Raw genomic sequence first — 12954 nt, 5'->3', positions numbered from 1 at the left:
AGACCACCCTTAGATTCAGGTTTCGATAGAGTGGAAAACTTGATCCTAGGTTTTTTATTGCCCCATATAAATTTGGTGATGCTTTGGTTAGTTGTTTTGAAAAAGGAAACTGGGAGATAGCATGGGAGCATCTGAAATAAGTAGTTCAGTCTAGGGAGGACGTTCATACGGATGACATTAATTCTTCCTACTAAGCTATTTGGGAGGGAGATCCAGGTTTGGAGATCGTTCTTGATTCGATCCAGGAGTGGAAGATAATTTTCCTTGAAAAGGCTATTCAGATCTGGTGTTATGAAGAATCTGAGGTATTGAAACCCCTGTGTTTTCCATTGGAAAGGACATAGTGTCTTCATAGAGCTGGTGAGTGTAATATTGAGAGGGCAGACAGTGGATTTGTTCAAATTGACCTTATAACCTGAAAACTTGCCATACTGAGCAATTGTGTCTAAAATGAGAGGGAGGGATTTCTCAGGGTTGGATATGTAGAGCAAGACATCATCTGCGTAAAGTGAAATCTTCTGCAGAAACACCCATAATACTTGGATTGCTCCTGATCAGCTCTGCCAGAGGCTCCGCTCCCAACAAGTAGAGCAGGGGGGACAGCGAGCACCCTTGTCTTGTGCCCCGTTCCAGAGGGAATCTGTCAGAGTTCAGTCCATTAGTAGTCACCATGGCATTTGGATGAGAGTATAGTGATTTGATCCATTTAATTAAATTTGGGCCCATATTGAACTTTTCTAAGACTGAAAACAGAAAGCTCCACTCCATCCTGTCAAACGCCTTCTCAGCATCCAGTGAAGCCAACAGGACAGGGGTCTTCTGTGCGTTTACTTGATCAATAATATCAAAAAGACGGCGAATGTTATCAGAAGAGTATCTGTCTCTAATAAATCCAGTTTTGTCCTCTTTTATTATTTTGGGAAGAAGAGTGTTTAGTCTTTTGGCAGCAATTTGGTAATTATTTTATAGTCCTCTTTTATGGGCCGGAAGGACGATTTTCCTTTTGGCAACACTGAAGAGCTGTGTGCATTGATTCTGGGAGAACTCTGTTTTTTCAAAATCCTCCAGCATTGGCATAAAGATAGGGCTGAGCTGGGGTCAAAAAGCTTTGTAGAACTCTCTGGGGAATCCATCTGGGCCTGGGGACTTATTAGGTGGCATGGAGGTAATTGCCTCCAGGATCTTCAGGAGTGAAGGGGGAGTTGAGATCTTCTTGGTCGGTCTCTGATAGTTTAGGTAGCGAGATTCCCTCTAGGAAAGAGTGGAGTTCTGCCTCCGTGTGTTTTCTCTCAGAGGTATATAGTTTGCAGTAAAAATCATGAAAAGTTAAATTGATCTTTTTTGGGTCATATGTGACCTCGTCCTCTGCTGTTCGGATAGCCATGATTGTACGCTCTGACTGCTCCTTTTTTAATTGGTAAGCAAGCAATCTACTGGGCCTATTACCATACTCATGGTATTTCTGTTTAGTAAAGAAAACTTGTTTTTTTATCTCCTGTGTGTAGTCCAAATTCAGTTTGGCTTTGGCTGCTTTAAGATGACTCCAGGAGGTGCTGTCTGGGGATTGTTTATGTATTTTTTCACAGCATTCCAGCTCCCTCTCAAGATTTAGCCTGTGTGCTTCCATTGCTTTTTTCTTAGAGGAAGCATATGCAATTAGATTACCTCTTAGTGTGGCTTTAGCAGCGTCCCACATTGTGGCTGGAGAAACAGGAGAATCTTTATTGTCTTGTGTGTAGTTGTCTATCCATGTAGTTACCAATGTATGGAACGCTTCATTTGATAGCATGGAGTTGTTGAATTTCCAGCTCTTTGACCTCTGGATGTTTTTGCAGAGGTCAAAGCGGAGGTGGACAAAAGGCATGATCTGAAAGTGCTATGGGTCTGATTGTACATGTGGCTGAATTTATGAAACTTTTTGGGATAAAAATGTAATCTATACGGGAGTAGGTGTTATGGACATTAGAGTAGTATGTATAGTCCATAGATGAGCTATTAGTCTCTCTCCAGATATTAGTCCCATCTCTTTAGTAAGAGAGTTCAACATCTTTGCAGATCTAGGATTTGTGGTGGGGACTTAAGATGATTTGTCTAGGGTTGGGTTAAGGGTACAATTAAAATCTCCGGCCACCACGCCAAAGGAGACACAATGCTCATTGAACAGGGTTATCATTTTTGACATGAAGGCAGGAGTATCTGTGTTAGGGGCGTATATGTTTAAGATAGTAATTGGTTGACCATATAGTGACCCAGTTATCAAAATAAATCTCCCCTCTGGATCAGATATGTTTTTGTAAATTATGAATGGAACATTTGTATGGCTAAGTATGGCTGTGCCTCTACTGTTTGATTTGAAAGATGAGAAATACACCTGTCCCACCCAGGCTCTACGGAGTTTGGCATGTTCAGCATCACAGAGGTGTGTCTCTTGTAATAGCGCAATGTCTGCTTTTTCCTTTTTTAGAGCACATAGTATCTTTTTCCATTTTATTGCATGCCCTAGACCATGGCAGTTCCATGTCAATAGATTTAAGCTACTAGTCATCGAACAGTAATCGAACTTTAGTGCAAGTCATCGCTGGGTAAAAGTGGATAGTAATTACAGCTGCGTTCACATAAAAGGAAAATAAATGGTGTACATAAAATAATAATCTCTGAACACCCCAGCCGAGTTCCCAAACAACTCGACAGATCCCGTTGGATCTATTACCCCCCTCCCCACCAAAGAAGTGCCTCATCCTCTCCACCCGGCATTGAGTAAATGACACAGTAGCCCTCGTCCAGACCACACTAAAAGAGGGAGAAAAATAAAATCAATATCCCAGCCTACATATACCTCCTCCAAGGGACATAGGGAACCCCAAGTAATAATAGCAACAAAAAACAGGTAAATAAAAGTAGACTGAAACATTAGTAGGCCTAGGTTAGGCTATAGAGCCTATCCCTCTCAGCTAAAGGAAAATAAATATAAATTGGACGGCTATAATGACATTTAGCGGGTGGGTCTTTGGATATCAGCTATATGTTGTCTTACCTCCTTTAGTAATAGCATTAATCGCATTTAGTCATTGGTCCGTTTCTCATTGACCAGGATTGTCTTTCAAAAAACGTTTTGCCCCTTCGGGAATTTTGAAGTGTCGCAAGGCTCCTTGCGAATCCTGAACTCGTTTGGGTATTTGAATCCCCTGAAGGTGCCTCGGTCAATTGAGTATTTCTTCACTTCGTCAAACTCTCGGCGCTTTCGGCATATTCCAGCTGACAGGTCCTGGTGTAAAGTGAGTTTGGCGTTTCCCCCTGTGATGGTGTTGTTTTTCGCCGCCTGTAGGACTCGTTCCTTGTCGGTGAATCTCAGGAAACGTATGGTGATTGGGCGCGGTGGTTGTCTGGCTGCTGGTGGGGGCCTCAGTGCTCGGTGAGCTCTCTCTCTCGTTCTATGGGCCTGTCGGTGGACAGGTGGAGCCACTCGGGAAGTTTGTCTTGCAGGTAGCGGATCAGTGTATCTCACTGATCATCCCTAAAGCCAACACCTCATTTGGCTGCCTTTCGTTCCAGTTCTCTGCTGCCTGTGACTGGAACGAATTGCAAAAATCGCTGAAGTTGGAGACTTTTATCTCCCTCACCAACTTCAAACATCTGCTATCTGAGCAGTTAACCTATCACTGCAGCTGTACAGAGTCTATCGGTAAATAGCCCACCCATTTTTACCTACCTCATCCCCATACTGTTTTTATTTATTTACTTTTCTGCTCTTTTGCACACCAATATATCTACCTGTACATTACCATCTGATCATTTATCACTCCAGTGTTATTAATCTGCAAAATTGTAATTATTCGCCTACCACCTCATGCCTTTTGCACACAATGTATATAGACTCCCCTTTTTTTCCTACTGTATTATTGACTTGTTAATTGTTTACTCCATGTGTAACTGTGTTGTCTGTTCACACTGCTATGCTTTATTTTGGCCAGGTCGCAGTTGCAAATGAGAACTTGTTCTCAACTAGCCTACCTGGTTAAATAAAGGTGAAATAAATAAATAAATTTAAAAGTGGCATGTTTCCCTCTTCTTTTTCGCCCAGATTGAATAGAACACAATTATTCCTTCGCCCCCTGTTTTCCAGGTCCTCTGTTTTCTCTTCCAGATGCTCTATTTTCTTTTTAGCATATGCTATTGTTTCCATGGCATCTGTCAATAAGTTTTCCATGGATAGGATTCGCCCCTCTGCCTCGTCCAGGCGCCCCACGTTTATGGTTATCTTGTTGTTGATGTCAGGCAAAGCGTTTTCCAGGATTGTCACCTTGCCCCCTATCGCACTGAGCTGAGAGTTAATGGCATCTAATTTAGTGTTTAGTTCTGTACGTTGGGATCTCAACTCAGAAAGGATGTCTTCGACAAGAGTGCGAGGTTGGCATTCGTTGTGCCTCGGGGGGGAGCGGGTCCTCTTGCTCCTGGCTAATGGCGCTAGCTTTTTCTGAAGCTAGCTTCTTCTTGGAGGCTTTTTCCGTCGCTAATGCTCGAGTCCGGGTAAAAATGTCACCTGTAGTGTCACCTTTTGTAGCCGCCATGACTAAATTACTAAAGCTAAATGAGTTTGAACTTGGAGTGGAGGTATTATTAGGAATTGGAAACTACTTGTGCGGAGCTCTTAGTTCATGCGGCCATATCGTTTCAAGGGTCACGTGATCCCCCCCAATTTCTGCTTTTCTGATGTATCAAATACTTATGTCATGCAATAAAATGCAAATTAATTACTTACAAATTATACAATGTGATTTTATGGATTTTTGTTTTAGATTCCGTCTCTCACAGTTGAAGGGTACCTATAATAATAATTTCAGACCTCTACATGCTTTGTAAGTAGGAAAACCTGCAAAATCGGCAGTGTATCAAATATTTGTTCTCCCCACTGTACATGCCCGTCTGAAGTTTGCCAATGAACATCTGAAAGATTCAGAGGACAACTGGGTGAAAGTGTTGTGGTCAGATGAGACCAAAATGGAGCTCTTTGGCATCAACTCAACTCGCCATGTTTGGAGGAGGATTTTTTTTATATATTTTTTTTAACCTTTATTTAACTAGGCAAGTCAGTTATTAAGAACAAATTCTTATTTTTTTAGTGCTGCCTATGACCCCAAGAACACCATCCCCACCGTCAAACATGGAGGTGGAAACATTATGCTTTGGGGGTGTTTTTCTGCCAAGGGGACAGGACAACTTCACCACATCAAAGGGACAATGGACAGGGCCATGTACCGTCAAATCCTGGGTGAGAACCTCCTTCCCTCAGCCAGGGCCTTGAAAATGGGTCGTGGATGGGTATTCCAGCATGACAATGACCCAAAACACATGGCCAAGGCAACAAAGGAGTGGCTCAAGAAGAAGCACATTAAGGTCCTGGAGTGGCCTAGCCAGTCTCCAGAACTTAATCCCATAGAAAATCTGTGGAAGGAGCTGAAAGTTCAAGTTGCCAAACGTCAGCCGTGAAACCTTAATGACTTGGAGAAGATCTGCAAAGAGGAGTGGGACAAAATCCCTCCTGAGATGTGTGCAAACCTGGTGGCCAACTACAAGAAACGTCTGACCTCTGTGATTGCCAACAAGGGTTTTGCCACCAAGTACTAAGTCATGTTTTGCAGAGGGGTCAAATACTTATTTCCCTCATTAAAATGCAAATCAATTTATAACATTTTTGACATGTGTTTTTCTGGATTTTTTTGTTGTATTCTGTTTCTCACTGTTCAAATAAACCTACCATTAAAATTATAGACTGATGATTTCTTTGTCAGTGGGCAAACGTACAAAATCACCAGGGGATCAAATTATTTTTTCCCTCACTGTAGGTAGGTAGACAGGTAGGCAGGCAGACAGTAGGTAGTTAGGTAGGTAGGGAGAAAGGCATGTTGGTAGGTAGTCAGACAGGTAGGTAGTCAGACAGGTAGGTAGTCAGACAGGTAGTCAGACAGGTAGTCAGACAGGTAGTCAGACAGGTAGTCAGACAGGTAGTCAGACAGGTAGTCAGACAGGTAGGGAGGGAGGGAGGGAGGGAGGGAGGGAGGGAGGGAGGGAGGGAGGGAGGGAGGGAGGGAGGGAGGGAGGGAGGGAGGGAGGGAGGGATGGGTAGGCAGGCATGCATGTAGGTAGGTATGCAGACAGGTAGGTAGGTAGGTATGCAGACAGGTAGGTAGGTAGGTAGGCAGGTAGGTACAAAGACATGTAGGTAGGTATGCAGACAGGTAGGTAGGTAGGTATGTAGGTGGGTAGGTAGGCAGGCAGGCAGGCAGGCAGGCAGGCAGGCAGGCAGGCAGGCAGGCAGGCAGGCAGGCAGGCAGGCAGGCAGGCAGGCAGGCAGGCAGGCAGGCAGGCAGGCAGGCAGGCAGGCTGGATGATATATGAAGGACAGGTAGGTAGCCCTCCAGCACTGTGTGTGTAGGCAATGACCCCGATTATGACTGAAAGTCACAGAGTTCAAGGGTAAAAGCCTAAATCACCCCTAGGAATGTTAAAAAGAGAAGGTCTCAATCATGTTAATTTATCCAAAAATACTCAAGACTAGAGTTGGGCGGTATACTGTATATACCGTATCCCGGGGTGTTTGGAAATACCATCGGTGTGATTTTCCAATAACTTCAATACAGTTTTTGTTTTATAAAAGTGATTATTTGTACTTTTTAAGTAAATACCTGCAGTCAATTTGTGCACTGAGTAATAGATGGAGCAGATTGCGTAATTTTTCATTTTGATGCATACTGGTACTAGTTTCTCATACAGCTGTTTTAGTAAGTCACGTGTGTTTATTTACAAAAAAGCACAACGAGCAAAACAGATGCTTTGTGAGGTGAGTCACTCCTGCAGCGCAATTTACAGTGTCTTCAGAAAGTATTCATACCCCTTGACTTATTCCACATTTTGTTGTGTTAGTCTAATTTCGAAATGGATTCAATAGAAAAAAATGCCTTACCAATCTACACACAATAACGACAAAGTGAAAACATGTTTAAATTCTCATCACAATTCTCTCTATATGGTATAGTTTCTGCTCTGACATGCACTGTCAACTGTGCAACCTTATATAGACAAGTGTGTTTCTTTTTAAATCATGTCCAAACAATTGACTTGGCCACAGGTGGGCTCCAATTAAGTTATTGTGACATCTCAAGGATGATCAAAGGAAATTGGATGCACTTGAACACAATTTGGAGTGTAATAACAAACAGGTGTAAATTGGATATTTCTGTATTTCATTTTAAATAAATTAGCAAACATTTCTAAAAACATGTTTCCACTTTGTCATTAGGGGTATTGTGATGTCATTGTGGGGTATTTTGATGTCATTATGGGGTATTGTGTGTAGATGGATGATTATATATATAGATATATATATTTCTACCATTTTGAAGTCAGGCTGTAAGACAGCAAAATGTGGAATAAGGGTTATGAATACTTTCTGAAGACACTAAGTAAGGCGACGAAGTTACAAGAAAATCACTGCTAATTTTTGCCAGCTATATATCTTACTCAATTAACTATGTAAGATTTGCCAAATAAATTCTCTCCAGCTGTGTTTTCCTAACTTGCTAATGTTAACTAAGATGTTTGGTGCAGTATATCAAGTGAAAATGTGCATGAAAACTAGTTGTCTATCGTTGAATAACACTTAATTGAAGAATCTCTACTGTTGACCAAACACAGACGAAGGGCCGTAGACTTCGGCAACCGAACTTCGGCTTGCCTCAAGATTTTTTTTGTTTGTATAGACGGAAAAAAAACAGAACACCAAAACAAAAACGGCACAATTTTGTAATAATATATGCGCAAACTGTTTAGACTGGGAAGCATACAGTAAGCTTTAGTAGTTAATGTTTGATCGTTAGCATTTACCTAGCATTCGCTATGGGAATTCCTTAGTACTTGTTAGCATTTCTTTAGCATTCTGGTAACTGACGTTTTATACAAACTTTTTGACGTTAGAAAAAAATGTTTGCCCCTTGTGTGCACTGCCAGTAATACTGTATATCCCAGGATAGCACAGGCACGGTATGAAGGTATGTAAATCTGGATACCATCCAATCCTACTCAAGATGCAACAGGTATACGAATTGTTGAAGCTTTGGACAGCACACCAGCAGAGACTTTAAATAAATGAAGTAAATAGACATTCCTTAGCCAGCAGACAAGGGGCAGTCTGTCTCTCTAGGGCCATGTTGGGGGAGTGTGTGTGTTTCTCAACCGAGTCAGGTGTGCGTGATTCAACTGAACAAGACAACGGGATCAGATTTCTTTAACTATATTCTGGTAGCCACATCAACAACATGAAATTAAAGTTTGATACGATAGTAACAGTGATACAGCTCAGACAGACAGGATGTTCACTTGGACAGTTAGACACACAGGGAGTCAGTACGGAGTGAAGTGTGTCAATCTTACTCACCTGAAGGAGCCGTACTCTGGTGGAGGCTGGTAGCGGACGTGTGGCACCTCGTTCCTGCCCTGGTCCCTGGGCCGATGCTCCTGGTAATAGTGCCCTCCTTGCTCCTGATGCTGCGGCTGCTGTTTGGAAGGGGAGCCCATGTTCTTGAAGGGGTAGTCAGGTGGGGGGCCCCGATGCTGGCCTGAGGGCTTGTAGTAATCCCCCGGGGGACCTGGAGGGGAAGCTGGGGGAAAGGGGGCACTGGTGATGGGGGCGTGGGCCTTCACCCCGCTGGTGGCCAACGAGAGCTGCATGAGGCGCTCGGAGAGGGAACGTACGTGACCCTGCTTCAGGTCCTTGAGTCCGTCGTCCTGATGCACTTTGCCCCCGGTGCTCAGCCGCTGCACCGTTGGACGCCCCTCCGTACGCACCTTGCCGTTGTTGGTTGCAGCTGTCACGTAAAACGCAGCGCCCACTGACGGAGGCAACTGTTGTTGTTGTTGATGTTGGTGTTGTTGATGTTGCTGGTGGTGCGGGTGGCCCCGGAAATACTGCGACTGCACCTTGGCCTCCTCGTAGGTGGGTAAGTCCTCAGGGTTGGGACCCTGGCTGCTCCCTCCCCCACCACCACTCATTCCTCCACTACTACCCCCGCCGCGGGAGCCCAGCTTCTCCACGCCACTGTCTGCCTGCAGCTCCTGTCCCTGAGGCTCCTGCCGGGCGATGTGGGGCACCATAGAGTCGTGCCGTTCATCGTTGGGCCCTCCATGGCCCGGGTAGCCCCCGCTCACCCCACCCTCCTGCTGCTGCCTCTGCTGCTGCTGTTGTTGTTGATGTTGCTGCTGTTGCTGCATGGCCAGCTGGTAGTTGCGTCCCTCACCATAGCGCATCTGCTCCTGTAGGAGTCGCTGCAGGACGGTGTTGTTGCTGCCGCTGCTGGACGTTTCGTCGGCCACCGGCCTCATTTCAGTTTCCCGAAGACCACGCACCTCATGGAAAGATGAGCTGCGTCCGCGATCAATGTTCCCTGGTAGAGGGTAGGGTGGGACGAAGGAGGGTGGGTGAGGTGAGGAGGGGGATGAGTCGAGAAAGGATTGAAGAGAGGGGTTGAGATGGAGCAGGGGTGAAAACAGGGTGGGGAGAGGTGGAGACGGGGAAAAGAAGGGAGAAATGTGGGGGGAATAGAGGAGACAAAGTCAGAGAACACACAAGCCCTTTACCAACGACCCCTAACACTCATCATGAGAGTCATAGATGAGCATACTGAACACTAGACATGAGTGATGTTAAGGTGAAACACATAATGGAGATGAAAACAATGACAAAGGGACTGAACCACCACTATGCTCTGAGAAATGTAAAGAAGACGTGAACCCCCCCTGCAACTACTCAAGAGGTAGTTCAGACCAAACCAGAAAAAAGCATATCAAACCAAAACTCTTAACACTTTGACAGCTGGGTAGCATTGGAGGGGGTATTATCGGTTTTAAAGGCCAAATCCGGTGCTTACAAGTGCTGGTTTCTAAGGCTTTTTGGAGCCAAACTACAAATATGACACCATCGTCAGCAGAAATATTGACTTGTAGTCAGGCCAAATTGGTCACCCAAACCAACCGATTACATGGTACTTAATCCCAGAGTCAGAGCGTTTCGGACCACCCAGGTGTGTATACTGTAACCCCACTCCCCTTGTGCAGGACAGGAGAGAACATCTGATTATTACTGTCAACATGCAGTGTGCACTACTATCGTCGAAATTAATCATGACCATTTTTACACACCCAACTATTTTTATCATTACCCGGCAGATAATTTGCAAAATGATTGATTCAAAAATCTTTTATCCCAAGCTAGGCATGTGATTGGTAGACATATGACAATCATACAGTAAGGGAAGGCACATGTGTTTTAGTAAAAACATACAAAGTCAAAGTAGAAACCACCCAGGGCATGTTAGCTGTGAATTAGCTAACATGCCTGCAGGTCTAAATCAAACACACTCATTTCCGGAGAGTGTAAATTTACACTTTAACTACATCCAATAAAAAGCCACAAGCAAGTGTTACGCTTAAAGGGCTTCACTAGGTTTAGGAGTTCTTTTGAAACTTACTTCCTCAATGTTTTGGGGGTGGGATTTCAAACTGGGTTCTATGGAGTGGTTTCCACTGACAACCTTGAATGCCATTAAAGAGAAATGGTGGTTAAAGATAAAGAGGCACCATCTACAAAGTAATGAAGAAGGTGAAATTATTACATCTATTGCTTTCTGATATTCTTCTCATTCTCAAGGAGGATGAAGCTTTTTTCCGAAACATCTGTGGTAAATAAATATATATAAAAAAGTCAGCTTTGGGGTCATCCGCAAGCAGGGTTCTCTTCCAAGTCGAAGAAGGAAAAGAGAGAGAAAAAATGAATGTCACAATGGTAGTATACTCTCCCCGACATACTTCGACTGCTATTTCTTGCCGCTCTTCCCCCAAATCTTCTCCTTTATGACTCCCCCTCTTCAGAACCAACTAGTACCAACAAGGACAATGGACAAATGGAGGATGGAACAGAAACAAAACAAAAATACACAACTGAAAATAAATGTGGAGACAAATGGAGGATCCACTGGTATGACAGAGGGAATTGTTTTGACATGGCGAGACACAGTGACTTATGGGTTGTTTAAAGGCTGCTGCCTGCCTGCCACACAGAGAAAGCAGGGAATCTGACAGGCAGGCAGGCAGGCAGCACACTGGACCCCGAGCAGGCGTTTCACATAGTAGTCTCTACTCTGTACTAATGCTACATTATGAAATGACATTGGCATTCAGAATCGTCTACTTCTATTCAATCAAATTCAATAAGTGGTAAAACTACTACTGTGCCAGCAGAATTGTTAGGTTGCTTGAAATCAAAACTCAGTCATACTGTACTGGCTTGTTTAAAATCTGCTCATTAACTTTTCCTCTACCCCCCACCTCTGTGATTTCATAACCCCTGCAATCTAAATGCGGAAGACACATTTCAGTTGAATGCATTCAGTTGCACAACTGACTAGGTATCCCCTTTCCCTTCCCTCCTATATCTCCCTAGACGTATCCGACTCCCTCCCCCTGGTCACCTACCTGTGTGGCTGCTCTCACCGCGCTCCTCCGGCACCGCTCTGACTAGGCTCTGCTGCTCATGGTGCTGCCGCTGTTGGGGGGGGCAGGTATCGAGATGGGTGTCTCCAGGGGGTCCGGTGGGGGTCTCCTCCTGGTCCTGTAGCGTCACCAGTTCCTCCAGTTGCTCCAACACATAGAGGCGCTGGTCCACGTCACTTAGCCCCAGCCACTCTGCAACAGGAAGAGCCACTCTCAACCAACCAACCTTAACAATGGGGGTGGGGTCCGGTATGCACGGCCGCAGGAGCCGCACAGGGGAAGAGGAGGAGCGGGGATTTTGGGAATGTAAAATAGGGGACACTTCCAGTGAAGTCTTTTCCTCTTCTGGTTCGGCCGTGAGCAGAGAGCGAGGGCCAGAGTGAGCCTTGCAACATACAGCTGTGTGAATGTCTGGGCAGGTTATGGGAAGTAGGGGTGTGTGTGTTCAGTGTTGTGATTGTGTGTGTGTGTTTGTTTTCAGTGTGTATGTGTGCACACGCACCTGTGTGTGTGTGTGTGGGTCTGCCTTTCGCTGGAATCAAACACAGGATGTGAGGATGTGCAGAGTTCAATCAGAACAGAGAGAGAATGGAGAGCTGAGCTGCTCTTGACAAAACAAGACAACTCCCATCTCTGTGTGAACCAGAGGTGATTTTCTGGACACAATCTTTCCTGGCGACGTTACCGAACATTGGTGTTATTGTGAAACCCAGTTTGGAGTCGGCAGACTCAGCCACAGAGAAGCAGTTACAGCTAAAACAAGAGTTCGAGTGCTTGGAACAACAACATTGAAAGAGAATGTCAGATTAAATGTTCTTCACTCTCTGTCAAAAGACGTTTGGAAGTGGGTGAAATCCCGGGGATAGTAGAATCCATTTCTGTTGATGTTTGACTGACTCGGTAGCCATACAGCGCACATACATGCACATACACGCGCACACACACACTCACACATAAACGCACACACCGACACGCACACCGCCCTTCCTCTAACACAGCGAGAGCAATCGGAACTGATAAAGCCAGATTTCAAAACAGATTCTCAAAACACCCCCCCACAAAAGACACATACAGTACATACATTTGCAAAAACACATACAGTACCAGTCAAAAGTTTGGACACACCAAGTCATTCAAGTTTGTTTCTGTTGAATAATAGTGAAAACATCAGAACTGAAATAACGCATATGGAATGATGTAGTAACCAAAACAGTGTTAAACAAATCAAAATATATTTTAGATTCTTCATAGTAGCCACCCTTTGTCTTGATGATAGCTTTGCATTCTCTCAACCAGCTACACCTGGAATGCTTTTCCCACAGTCTTGAAGGAGGTCCCACATATGCTGAGCACTTTTTAGCTGCTTTCCCTTCACTGCAGTTCAACTCACCCCAAACCATTTCAATTGGGTTA

At 44.5% G+C, this 12954-nt stretch overlaps 1 protein-coding gene across 7 annotated transcripts in view; it reads right to left on the bottom strand.

Annotated features, from left to right (window-relative positions):
* LOC112228533 (angiomotin) overlaps nucleotides 1-12954 on the bottom strand; it is a 56017-nt gene that overhangs the window by 25591 nt on the left and 17472 nt on the right. For 4 of the 7 annotated variants that reach the window (XM_042309018.1, XM_042309014.1, XM_042309016.1 and 1 more), the window contains exons 2-5: nucleotides 11524-11733; nucleotides 10858-10926; nucleotides 10665-10725; nucleotides 8432-9437 (exon numbers count right to left, since the gene is read on the bottom strand). In XM_042309018.1, coding sequence (XP_042164952.1) covers nucleotides 8432-9437; nucleotides 10665-10725 — 1067 coding nt within the window. In that variant the 5' untranslated portion in view covers nucleotides 10858-10926; nucleotides 11524-11733. The remainder of the gene's footprint in view (nucleotides 1-8431; nucleotides 9438-10664; nucleotides 10726-10857; nucleotides 10927-11523; nucleotides 11734-12954) is intronic. The other 3 variants (XM_042309020.1, XM_042309017.1, XM_042309019.1) reach the window with 3 other exon arrangements.

The sequence above is a fragment of the Oncorhynchus tshawytscha genome, linkage group LG30 (genome assembly GCF_018296145.1).
Source record: "Oncorhynchus tshawytscha isolate Ot180627B linkage group LG30, Otsh_v2.0, whole genome shotgun sequence".
Classification (NCBI taxonomy): Eukaryota; Metazoa; Chordata; class Actinopteri; order Salmoniformes; family Salmonidae; genus Oncorhynchus; species Oncorhynchus tshawytscha.
This window is presented reverse-complemented; position numbering and strand designations above follow the sequence as displayed.